Raw genomic sequence first — 13,626 nt, forward strand, 5'->3', positions numbered from 1 at the left:
GCTGTATCAATCATTCATGGAAAATTATTACTTACTTACATCCAACTTATGTAAGTAATAATCCAAATTATTATGTAAATGATATTTTTCTCTGTTTTTCCTAAATAGTCAATTCAAATGACAGTCAGCATAATTTTCAAGCCATCAACCAATAGAGTATAATTCAAATGTTACTGAACAAAACCCCCAATGAAAACAGTATGTTTTTCAAAAATAAAAAACTTAAAAAGTACTGTTCCAATTTATTACGCACACAGAGTTTCAAAAGATTTTATAGGTTGTAGAGAATTGAAAATGGTCATTTGTTGAATTTGCAGCATTAGTACAGGGTGGTCCATTTATATGGATACACTGTAATAAAATGGGAACGGTTGGTGATATTAAAGTCTTGTTTGTGGCACATTAGTATATGTGAGGGGGCAAACTCCTCAAGATGGGTGGTGACCATGGTGGCCATTCAGAAGTCGGCCATCTTGGATACAACTTTTGTTTTTTTCAATAGGAAGAGGGCCATGTGACACATCAAACTTATTGGTAATGTCACAGGAAAAACAATGGTGTGCTTGGTTTCAACGTAACTTTATTCTTTCATGAGTTATTTACAAGTTTCTCTTTGTTCACAGCCATTGACATGTCGAAGAGGTTAACATGTGAGGAGCAGATCGAAATTGTGTTGATATCTGGTGAACGCAGTAACCGGGTCATTGCAGCAGATTTCAATGCAAGACACCCTACGAGACCACCCATCTCCCATGCTACAGTTAGCAAACTGCTTGCTAAGTTTCATGAAACTGGTTCAGTGTTGGATTTACCAAAATGTGGACGCAATAAAACTGTCACTAATGAAGAAACATCAGTGGCTGTCCTAGCTTCATTCAGCAAGAGCCCACAGCGTCGCACTCGCCGCATGTCATTGGAGAGTGGCATTAGTCGAACATCCCTTCGGCGGATATTAGCTACTCACAAATGGCACCCTTACAAACTCCAGCTACTGCAGCATCTCAACGAGGATGATGCAGATCGGCGCACAGAATTTGCAGAATGGGCAAAACAAAAATTGGAACAGAACCCTCAGTTAACGCAGAAGATTTTGTTCAGTGATGAGGCAAACTTTTATGTGAATGGTGAAGTTAACAAACAAAAACACCGCTATTGGTCTGACACTAAACCCACATTGGATGGATCCCTCCAAGACTGTTGGAACAACAAAAGTGATGGTTTGGTGTGGTATATGGGGTACAACAATAGTGGGTCCTTTCTTCATCAGTGGAAACCTCAAGGCCACTGGATATTTGAAATTGCTACATGATGATGCGTTTCCCTCTTTATGCACTGAAGCTGGCACGTTCCCTGAGTTTTTCCAGCAAGATGGTGCACCACCACATTATGCATTCCTAGATGAACAGTTTCCTGGAAAGTGGATTGGTTGTCGTAGGCCAGTTGAATGGCCCCCAAGGTCTCCCGATCAGACCCCCTTAGACTTTTATCTTTGGGGTCATCTGAAGGCAATTGTCTATGGTGTGAAGATACGAGATGTGCAGCACCTGAAACTACGGATACTGGATGCCTGTGCTGGCATTTCTCCTGCGGTGTTGTGTGAAGAGTGGGGGAAGAGGGTTGTATTGACAATTCAACACAATGGGCAGCACATTGAACACATTTTATAAGTGGTCAGAAACTTGTAAATAACTCATGAAAGAATAAAGTTACGTTGAAACCAAGCACACCATTGTTTTTCTTGTGACATTACCAATAAGTTTGATGTGTCACATGGCCCTCTTCCTATTGAAAAACAAAAGTTGTATCCAAGATGGCCGACTTCTGAATGGCCACCATGGTCACCACCCATCTTGAGGAGTTTGCCCCCTCACATATACTAATGTGCCACAAACAGGACTTTAATATCACCAACCATTCCCATTTTATTACAGTGTATCCATATAAATGGACCACCCTGTAGATCAATTTCACTGAAATCAAAAGCTATTTCAATCAAAAACATCTTAACAGTTCAAGTTACATATTAACATAGGAGTCCTTATTTGATAGCAGTTTTACAATTCTTGCATCCATGGAACTTGTAAGTTTTTGGAAAGTTTCTACTTGAATGTCTTTGCAGGATGTCAGAATAGCCTCCCAGAGCTGTTGTTTGGATGTGAACTGCCTCCCACCCTCATAGTTTTTTGCTTGAGGATGCTCCAAAGATTCCCAATAGGATTGAAGTCAGGGAAGACTGACTTCAATCCTATTCAATCCTCCTTGCTGACGACGCAGCCTTGTTGGGATATGGTGGCCGTCCACCAACCATCCACCACTGCATCCATCTGGAAATTAGTCTTCATGTCGTTCTGGGCCCACTGCAGCCGTTTCTGCTTGTGAGCATTGGTTAGGGGTGGCCGAATAGAAGGTTTATGCACAACTGCAAGTCTCTGGGGGATCCTACACCTTGTTGTTCGCAGGGCTCCAGAGGCACCAGCAGCTTCAAATATTTGTTTGCTGCTTTGTAATGGTCTTTTAGCAGCTGCTTTCTTAATCTGATGTATTTGTCTGGCAGAAACCTTCATCATTGTGCCTTTATCTGCACAAACCCATGTGTGCTCTGACTCAGCCACAAATCTCTTGACATTATGGTTATCACACTTAAATTTTCGTGAAATATTTAAGGTTTTCATTACGTGTCCAAGGCATTCAACTATTTCACGCTTTTCAGCAGCAGAGAGATCATTTTTCCTTCCTATATTGCTTGAAAATGGTGGTCTGCTTAATAATGTGGACCATCCTTCTTTAGTAGTTTTTCCTTTAATCAGGCTCACCTGGCAAATATTGATCGTAGGTGTTCGAGATTGATTTCAGTGATACAAAGAGTCCTGAGACACAATTCCATCCATGGGTTTAATTGAAAAACAACTTATTTAATCTTTATGAAACTTAAACACAATTTGCATAATAATTTGGAACGCGGTGTACACTCATTGGCCACTTCAACAGGTACACATTCATAGTGTTGAACCTCATTTTGCTTTGAAGATTGCCTGAATTTTTTGTAATATAGATTATATTCCTCAAAGGTTTTACCCCATGTTCACATGACAGCATAACAGAGTCGAAAGTCTGTTGGCTGCACATTCATGATATGAATCTATCCACGCAATCCCAAAGGCGCTCTATTGGATTGAGATCTGGAAGCAGCCATCAGCAGATGGATACGGCGTGGTCAGAAGACGATGAACATGGTCAGCAATGATACTCTGGTAGGTTGTGATGGCTAAATGATGCCACACCATAACATCACCAGCCTGAACCACTGAAGCAAGGCAGGATGGATCCATAATTTCATGTTATTTACACCAAACTCTGACTCTATTATCTGCCACAGTAGAAAACTCAAACTAAACTCGAGTTTTTCTAGTCTTATGTTATCCAGTCTTTTTTTAAGTGTTTTTGATGAGCCCATGTGCACTGTAGCCTCAATTTCCTGTTCTTAGCTGACGTGGTCTTCTGCTGCTGCAGAGGTTTGATACATTTTGTTACAGTGGTTACAGTTACATTCCTAACACTCCTTTGATATTTCTACCCTTTTTCAGACCATCCTCTAAAATCTGGTGTGGGAAAATCCCAGCACATCTGAAATACTCAGACATGCCTGTCTGGAAAAAACAAATATGTCACATTCAAAGTCACTTAAATCATCATCCTTTTGTTCGGTTTGAACTTCAGCAGATCTATGTGCATATATGCACCGAGTTGATACCATGTGACTGGCTGGATAGACGGTTGAATTAATGAGCCATTCAACATGTGTACCTAACAGTGTCCTGTGAGAGTAGTTTTCCTATAATCAGAATATAAATGAACCCAGTTTTATAGTCAAGTCCACTTTACCTATTCTCACAAACCCTGTGTTTGTCAGAGTCCGTCTACAGATCAGTCAGCTGGATGACAGCTTCACCTTCTCCAGTCTGATGTATTAGAGCACCATGTGCCCAACATTAAGTCAGTTTCATTTATAAAACCCAGTATTGAAAAAAAAAATCCCAAATGTGCCTCAAGTGGCTTTACAGATTTTAGAGCAAGGACCTTCGATTTGTGGAAATGTACCCTGATTCATGTGGGAGAGAAAATATTTCAAAAGACTGAAAAAACACTGTGTGTGAATATGTTGTTTTTAAAATGCTGTCAGCTTTGATACTGCTGGAGATGTGATTGCAAAGACTGCAGATGGTCTAAGGCCATGTCCACATGAATACATTTTCATTTTAAAATAGAATCTTGATGCAAACGACCTCTTTCCAGAAGAGTGTTTCACATTCATACCATTCATGTCCGTCTGCCTGAAAATGCACCATTCGAGTAGACCGAGTGTACCTCCTGTGCATTTAGGCAGGATTGTCATGAAAGAATGCAGAATTTCCCTGCACAATTATCACAACAGAAGGTCACCGACACCTGCATTTGATTTTAAATTCAATACTGCTAGCCAAGCCAGAGATGTCTTTTTTTCCTTCCACAAAACAGTTATGGGGTAGAAGCATGGCGCATAAAGGAAGGATAAGTAGTGACTGATCAGACACGATCGGGAAGTATCTCAAAGTTTCAGTTTCAGGCTGTGCAGAAAATGAAAATGGGTCAGCAGTGTTTCCAAAGGCTTCTGCTTTAGGGGTCCTAAAACAGCAGAGAGGTGGGGGATGCTAGTGGCTGCTCATGTGTGAGGTTTTGACCCACAAACATGGATTTGTCCTAATTTCTGCATCCATCTGAAAAGGGTTAAATTCACTCTAAACGAGCACATCAACTGAGCATCACTGTTCACCATCTGTGAATTAAGACAACAAACAACAGGCAGCCTGCTGTGGCTTTGCACCCTCTGGGAACGTCGGGATTACCAAAACAGGAAAATGTTTTTGCTTCTCTTTGTTCTTCTGACAGTACTTCTCCTTTGCTTCCTCAGACCTCTGAGAGCCAGTAGCCCCGCGTCCACCTTTCCTGAGCCAGCGAAAGTGCCTGGCATGTCCGGGCAATATGACACGCTACAACTACATACCAAAATAGCACAGCTAAGTGAAACACCAGCTCATATTGTAGCTGCAAAACAAGTCCCTATATCTGTCCAAATTTCCAACTCTGGCACAAAGTAAGGAAAGCTATGGAGGTTTATGGTTGTCACTTTAGATTTTCTTTGATTAGAAGAAGTTGAACAACTCATCAAGCAGCTCCACGGTTCACTGATTTCACTTTAACTGGAAAAACGCCCTAACGTGAACTCCAGCTCTGCTAAACAGCAGCACTGCACTTATGTGAAGGTCAGCTCCTCTTGCAGGAGGCTGACTGTTGTTACGATTTGTGTAGGTGACACAAAGCCAGAGTGTTTTCTGTATTCAGGGCATGAAAGACAGGTAGAAACACAAAGAAAGAGCTGATTTTTTCCCCCCATCATTTCACTTTTATGTACTTTCAAGACAGCAAAATAAGGTGAGATGAATAGAAGTGAGTCAAGATGACTGGTTATGAATTCAATTATGCATGTCTCAAGAACAGCAATTAAGAGGTTATTCTCCCCACAGAGCAGCTGGTTTTGTCCTTGACCAGAGCGAGGACACAGACAATCCACTTTACTGTCATTATGCTGAGGGTAAACTGAACATGTTCAAAGTGTAGACACCCTGTACGATGCACATGGAGGCTGCTCTGTGACGTTACAAAACATTTCAACAGTAAATGAGCTTATATTGGTCTGAAATATCTTAATCCTTTCCTATGACTCTACAGTAATTAATCATCATTAATCATAATCATACTCTGCCACGTGCTGTGCTGTATAACCATGAATTCAGACAACAACAAACTCCAATCCTCTAATGTGCATTTATGTAAAAGCTTCAATTTTTAGATGAGAAACTGATAACCGGGAGCTTAGCTTCTCATAACGACAGGAAGCATGACAACAGCTAGCTTCAGTTGCCTACAGGAAGCAGCTTTGATGCACTTTGTTATTTCTGCAGACTGTATATACACGATGGATGTAGCATGGAGGGTGTCTCGAAAGTGAAGCAAATTCAGAAATACCTTAAATCTGCATTCTCACTAAGCTTTCTCATTGGCTAATTTTAAGTCTTCACAGGTTCATTTCCTCTGGTCCACACAGAGAAAACTCTAAGAAAACTGTGGTCAAACCACAAATGTGTCACATTCAGTCCACTTATTGGCCAGATGTGGAAATAGAAATAGCTCTGGTAGCTGATGGAAGTCTTCTTAAAGAAACTGCTTTGAAGTTCTCTTGGACCCAGACCAAAACCATCTCTTCCAAAGGGGTCTCAGTGTGCACCGAATTGTAAATGGCCTGCATTTGTATAGCGCTTTTCTAGTCCTTAAGGACCCCAAAGCGCTTTACACTACATTCAGTCATTCACCCATTCACACACACATTCACACACTGGCGATGGCAAGCTACATTGTAGCCACAGCTGCCCTGGGGCGCACTGACAGAGGCGAGGCTGCCGGACACAGGCGCCACCGGGCCCTCTGACCACCACCAGTAGGCAAACATGGGGTTAGTATCTTGCCCAAGGATATTTGGCATGCAGCCAGGAGGCAGCCTGGGATCGAACCACCGACCTTCTGATTAGTGGCTGACCTGCTCTGCCACCTGAGCTACAGCCACCCCAGAATTGTGATTAGCATCTTCACAACTGCTTTTCCAAAATTAAAATAGGCAATAAAACGTTGGTATGTTTTAGCTGGAGGCTCCCTTATGATTGACAAATCACTACTGTATGACCATGAAGTTACCTTGGTTTCTCAATCCTTTACTCATTCAGTGTTTGAACAAAAAAAAACTCCTTCTTATGCGGAATTTTGAGAAATTAACCGGCCACTCCTTCTCCAAAGAGTCTACTGTTTAGTTTTTCCAGCCAGTGGCTGATTTCTTGGAAGCCTGTTTTTCACTTGGCACATCTAGCATCACAAATGCCATTGCAGTGAATAAAAGGATGCACATTCCTAATCCAGCTAGTTAGCTAGCATTGACCTAGCTCTAGCTAGTTAGTTAGCTAGCTGATCAGCTCCATCCTCATCAAACTATATGTTCATGTACGCTGGCTATATCCATCTTACATTAATTACAGCAGTTATCGCCACCTTAAACAACAAATGTAGATGGCTCCACATTTCTGTGTGTATAAAAGGATAAAGAAGCATGATACATGTATTGAAATTGTCTTCATGAGCTAGCTAAATCCAGACCTGCTGCATCTAACTGCTTTTTCAATTTCACAAAACACTAAAACAATAAAATCCCACAAGCTAAAAGAAAATCAGAGTTTGCTTTACTCAACTAACAGTTAAAAAGAAAAAAAAAACAATGAAGCTGACACCAGCACCTCATTATTTTTATGATTTAAACATACAACTGATTGTCAAGGCCTAGAAGAGAAGAGAGGACTCAACTTTCGTTTCTTTTAAGAGTCCATTATTTGTCAGTGAAGCTTTCATGTGCCTGAGGCCTTTTATACTGACTGTGTTCACTGAGTGGGCAGAGTTGTGTTCAGCCAACCAACAACAGGCTTCTGTGAATGAGGATTGCTGAAAAATACAGTAAAAACAAATTTCCCACACAAGGGACTAATAAGGGTTATCTTATCTTATCTTAAATGTGAAACTCCATCTTTTAAGCTATAAGCGCTAAATTGCTCAAAGAAAGTGTTTCACACACACACACCCCCACCATCTCCCCCAAAAAACAGAGCAAAAAAACAATGAGTTTAACTTGAGTCAAGAATATCCACAGTATTTTAACATTTGTAGTTATTTTAAACACCGAGGCTTAACATGCAAAACATGCCAAGAGCTCGTACAACACGATGCACATGCAAAACAATCCAGCAGCGCATGGAACAGCTGAGCTGCGACAAAGTGTGTGACAGGACGACAGCGTGATAAAAGGGACACCAGGTGATGACAGCGAGGGCAGCACAACATGCTGACAACATTTGCACATCACAACAAGCATGAAACCTCCACTCTGCGAATCACATCTTACAGCTTGTTACAGTTTCCACAGATACCGAGCAGAGGATTAACACGATGGAGAGGATGAGATGAGGGTGGATTTTGTTCAAAGGCAAATAAATATTTAATGAAGCAGGGATGGGAGGATTGATCCCCAATGTATTAATACCTGATGTCTTATTTTGGAGAATCAAAAAAACCCCTAACTGTAAAATTTCACAATTTCATGATGTAATGGTGACATTTTCATTAATAGCTGCCCTACTTTAAATTTTACAAGCGTCCCCATATTCATACTGAGCTACTTTTTACACTTTTTTTTTAAACCAAATAATATTAATAGATACCAAACTTATACGCTTTGAATACCCCAGGCGTTTGTAATTAAGCAGCTTCTGCTGAGTGAAAGGTACACACAGTGACCTAAAGCTCAGCATTAATTGGTAGGAGGTATCACCCATCCCTATCAGACAGAGCAACAACACAGAGACAGCGGTGTGTTTGTACCTCTCTCGGTGTAGCGGGTACATTTTACAGCTGGCAGACAACTCCTCTGCAGCAGAACAAGAAGGAGATAGTTCAAGTTATAAGGTGAAGCATAAAACCTGTTGATCTTACCAGCCACTGCTTCAGGGGGTCCACATCAAGAGGTTGGGACGTTGTGTAAAATGTCAGTGAAAGCAGAATACCGTGATCTGCAGATCTCATAAACCCATGTTTTATTCACAACAGACATTTTACTATTTCAGGAAAAATATTAGATCATTTTTAATTTGATGGCAGCGACACGTCAATATGTTGGGACAGGGCCATGTTTACCACTGTGTAGCATGCCCTCTTCTTTTAACAACAGTCTGTAAATGTCTAGGAACTGAGGACACCAGTTGCTGAACTTTTAGGAGAGGAATGTTGTCCCATTCTTGTATTTTTGGTTTCAAGATGCTCTAATTGTTCTCAGTTGGTGAAATTTGGTCTCTACTGCAGGCAGCTCAGACTTCTACTATAAAAAAATGCTGTAATAGATGCAGTGTGTCGTTTAGTATTGTCTTAATGAAATATGCAAGGACTTCCTTGAGAAAGACATGTGGATGGGAGCATTATATTGCATTTACACTTTTCAGCATTATTTGATGCCTTTCCAGATGCACATGCTGCCAATTCCGTAGGCACTGATGTAGTGATGAGTGTTGATAACAAGCCGGATGGTCCTTCTCCTCTTAAATCCAGAACAGTGTCCATGTTTTCCCAGAAGAATTTAAAATTTTGATTTGTCTGACCACAGAACATTTTCCCAGTTTTCCTCTGTCCACTTTCAATGAGCCTTGCCCAGAGAAAATGGCAGCGTTTCTGGATTATGTTGACATATGCCTCTTCATTGCATCATAGACCTTTAACTTGCATTTGTGCATGCAGACAGTGATTTCTGGAAGTGTTGCTGAACCCATGCAGCGATTTCCATGAAAGAATCATATCTGTTTTTAATGCAATGCTGCATGAGGGACAGAAGACCATGGGCGCCCTGTATTGATTTTACAGCCTAGTCCCTTGTGCACAGCGATTTCTCCAGACACTGAATATTTTTGAATGATATTATGTACTGTAAATGAGGAGCCATTTAAAAGTCTTCATATTTTTTCATTAAATGCAGACCTGTTGCCAAATAACATTATGGCAAAATGTTGTTTCCTTTCAGTAACACTTACTTTTCCAGCATTTTGTTGCCCCGATTCAACGTTTATGAGATGTTTTGCTGCCAATAAATTCAAAATGAGCTAATATTTTCCATGGAAGAGTAAAAGTGTTACAATTATTTGGAACTGGGGAGGTTGTTGTACTTATCAACAGTACCAAGAGAACATGATCATATCCTGCACAAAACACTTCAAGGATCATAAATGTGGTAAAAACAAAGAATTTCATTTAGGTTAGACCTGCTTAAAGACACACCTGAAAAAGACTTACACTTAAGACCACAGCTTCATTTAAAAATAGTACTTATACATAGTTCTCGTGTCATTAACACACAATAAACCCATTAATTAGGCTCCTCCAAATGCTGCCCGAAAATGCAGATTTTCTGAACCATTTTTAATGTATTGCTGTTACTGAGCATTGATGTTGAATTAATAGAAACTGATCATAAACTTCACCCTGTCTAAATCTGCAGCCTGTTACCTCAAGCTAGAAGGTGTTCATTATATCAAGACTGCATCTCCATCTATTTCCAGGCTACCCATGTCAGAGGATAAGAACAAGAACTCCAAGACAAGCAGCACACAGCTTGAAAGCACCTGTGTGAAAATTCATTTGGTTTATAGACCTGAAGCGACTCTTAATCAAGACTCTGCTCCATCTGTCAAGTGTGCAGAAGAGCTGCAGGCTGTCTCTGGATATTATGAGTTCTGCAGACTCCTGTTTGAGAGTACACGGTGGCCCAGTGACTAAATCTAGCTTTTTTTTTAATCTTTTTCGCCATTTGGCTCAGGTGACTGAATCCTGCTGCCTCTCTGCTGCTCAGAGGGATGAAGCAGAGTTGATGCCTGGCTTAAGCTCTGACAGTGAAAATGCATCAAACACAGGCCATCGGAGCAGATGTTTGCTTGTTTGTTACTGTCAGAGGACCATTTCCCCGCTGGCATCAACAGAGTGGATACAGTCTACTTTAAGCTTTTAGCGTTGACACTGTGGCACAATGCCACGCTGACTGGGGTTGGGTATTTAGTTCCTAATCTGACTTTTATTGACAGTAACACATTCCAGTGTACCTTCTCCATCTCACACATGGAAAACACGACAGCAAAAGAAACATTTGTGGTTTCAAAGCCCTGAAACCACAAATATTTCCATGACTTTGAAACCTTGAACCTTGAAACCTAAGAATTGAATGCGTGGGTGCTTTACAGCAGTTTGCAATCACTTTATAAAAGTACTCCAATCACTGCATTAACACAAGTGAAATATTACAATTCATACTGGAATTTCAGGTATGTATAGCTGCTTGTTGTTGGCCAGTTTACTTTTTATTTTTTTAAATCGTAATTGTGAACAAAAAAAGAAAAGGTGCCGCTCAGGTGCGTCCATAAATGTTAACCTGACCAACTCAATTTGACCCTGAATCCAACCAAATAAATAAAAGAAAATATTAAGCTCAATGAAAAATTTTTCAAATCCGAGTTTCTTGGATGACAGTTGTTTTACAGTGCAAATTTGTAGTCTTTTCCACTATCACATATTTTCCATCCATCTTCTTCTGACTATCTGGATCCGGGGTCACAGGGCAGCACTTTAAGCAGATATGCCCAAAAGCCCCTCTCTTCTCTCCAGACTCCTCTTCAAGCTCGACCCTGAGGCATTTCCAAGCCAAATATTTTGCTGGCCAGAAAATAAATGTTCTTGAAATGTATTTTAGATCACATTTTAGCTGTATAGGAGCACACGTTTTAGGGTCTAATCTGAGTAGTAAACGGGTAAATATCGGCACTGTTGCATTACTGTGCACTGAGAACGATTACATTAAGTAGTTTAGACTGCAAATAAATAGAATGTAAAACCACAATAATGCAATAATGCAGTGAAATCGGATCCTCCTGCGGGTGCCAGCTTATCGTGGCGCATCAGTGAAATCACATTAATGACAAAAGATGATGCTCTCGTGCTTTGCATTCATTTAAGGAGCATCTTAAAGAGTCATAGAAGTCTCCCAGAGGTTGGAAGCTAACAGCTTGGACTCTGGTAGTGGGGAGAGGGTTCAGGTGTATCTGAAGCCTAGCTGGAGACCTGCACGTATAATTGAACACACGCAAACACACTGTCAGAGTTAATGAGATTGAGCGCAGCATGACACCAACAGCATCCCAATAAAAGCCACCCAGGATCCCCTGCAAGAGAATCAGCCTGCAGACTCTCTCTTCAGTGAGGAGGAACAGAATAGAGGAAGTCTCAGCAGTTGGAGCATTTAAATGACCTCCGTGTGCGTCATCATAAAAAATTACCATTACTTTTAAACAAACCGCCAGCGTGACAGCCAGACGGTTACACGTAATGCGATTATCTTCGTTGGCACAGCGGTCAAAAATAGAGTTTTGATCAAAATAAGTTGGGATCTGCGTTTCAAATTAAAGACTCCTTTCTCTCTCAGCAGCTACCGGGATGTAAACAAAGAAAACAGCAGACTGTCACATGTGAACTAACGGTAGAATTGCTCCAAAACCTCGTACAAGATGCCGTCCAACGGAATCAAAAACCCACAACGTCAGAAACGAAGCTACTTAGTCACAAAGTTCACATTCAGCTTTTCTTTTTTCTTTTTTTAAATCAACACTTGAAGAGAAAAGATTTCAGACACAAAACCACAACTTACCCCATGCTCCGAGGATTTAGATGTTATTTTGGAGGTTAAATCCACTCCTAATTTCCCTCTCGTCAAAAAGATTTTTCCTTTCCTAAAATCCTGGACGTAAGTTACATTTCTGGAAAAAAAAAAAAAGACAAATCACTTCCGACTCCAGATTCCTCCAGTTTCCCCTCCAACAGTACTCCTCTCCGCTCAAGTCAGTTGCACTCCAGCCCGCCTGCCCTTCTTTGTCCGCGGGGTTTCCACAGCCAAGAACACCGCGGAACTGTCGTATCCGTGCGTAATTACGCACCGCGAACGTTTGGCTCAGCTTTGCGGCTCGGACAGACGGACGAATGTCGATGAAAAGTCGGGCAGCACAGTGCTCTTGGCTCAAACCTCCTCCAGGACTTGTGTGCTGCGCTCCCCTCCCACCACTGTGCCAGATCACACTGGGATTCCATTCAACTATTTCTGTGGGACCGCGGGGTCTCCACAGTGCCATCTAACGGGCTCCGTGAAAATGACTCCTCATTATTCCGACTGTTCATTTATATGCCAGAATAAGAACTATGTCAAAATGACATAGTTATAGCCTTAAATCCCCCGCCCCCGATAGCTATTTACGACAAAAGCTTAAGCAAACAATCAGTCATGATGCGCACTGCTGCACTTAATGTGTTAATCTCATGTCAAACCAGATTATGGTGAGTATGAAGATGTTTATAAAGAGCTATATGGTAATCCCAATAATTTCAAATCAGTATAGAAATGTACAAATATATGCCAGATTAGATTAGAGCTTTTTTGTTTTGTTTTTTAAACTCAGATGCAGGCATTAAGCCTCTGAAAACTGAGAGCAATTGCTGTAGTTTTTATAGCCATATTGGATCTCCTGAGAGTAAGTCTATTAAATAGTTCACGCCCTCCTTTGTTGTATTTTTCATTTTATAATTTGCCAAATGCTTTCAGTGCATCGCCGATCTGGGATATAGACAGGTCGGTTAAGCGCTACACAGTCGGTTTCTTTTGGGAAAAGCAAAACTTGTTTGCACCATTTTGCTTTCTTGCTAAAGTTCTATATTCCCCCCCTAAAAGTGCTGGAAACATTTCTGTGTGCTTAGAAAGAGTCTCCACTGATTTATCTGCATGAATATAGGCTGAACATGGGAGATTGGAGCCTCAAGTGTGGTGGAAGAGCAATGGGAGCGCTAATCATGTTGCTCAGTGGGCTGTTACAGCGATGCAGCTGACTGCGCCTCTGTGCTGCAGGGAGGCAGCAGGGAACA

At 41.1% G+C, this 13,626-nt stretch overlaps 1 protein-coding gene across 1 annotated transcript in view; it reads right to left on the reverse strand.

Annotated features, from left to right (window-relative positions):
- Window positions 1-12,800, reverse strand: part of LOC102783760 (homer protein homolog 3-like) — a 54,299-nt gene extending 41,499 nt beyond the window's left edge. The window contains exons 1-2 of the mRNA XM_006808360.3: window positions 12,365-12,800; window positions 8,512-8,557 (exon numbers count right to left, since the gene is read on the reverse strand). Of these exons, the coding sequence (XP_006808423.1) occupies window positions 8,512-8,534 (23 nt within the window). The 5' untranslated portion in view covers window positions 8,535-8,557; window positions 12,365-12,800. The remainder of the gene's footprint in view (window positions 1-8,511; window positions 8,558-12,364) is intronic.
- Window positions 12,801-13,626: the final 826 nt, after the last annotated feature.

This window comes from Neolamprologus brichardi, chromosome 15 (assembly GCF_056152115.1).
Source record: "Neolamprologus brichardi isolate AB-2024 chromosome 15, ASM5615211v1, whole genome shotgun sequence".
NCBI lineage: Eukaryota > Metazoa > Chordata > Actinopteri > Cichliformes > Cichlidae > Neolamprologus > Neolamprologus brichardi.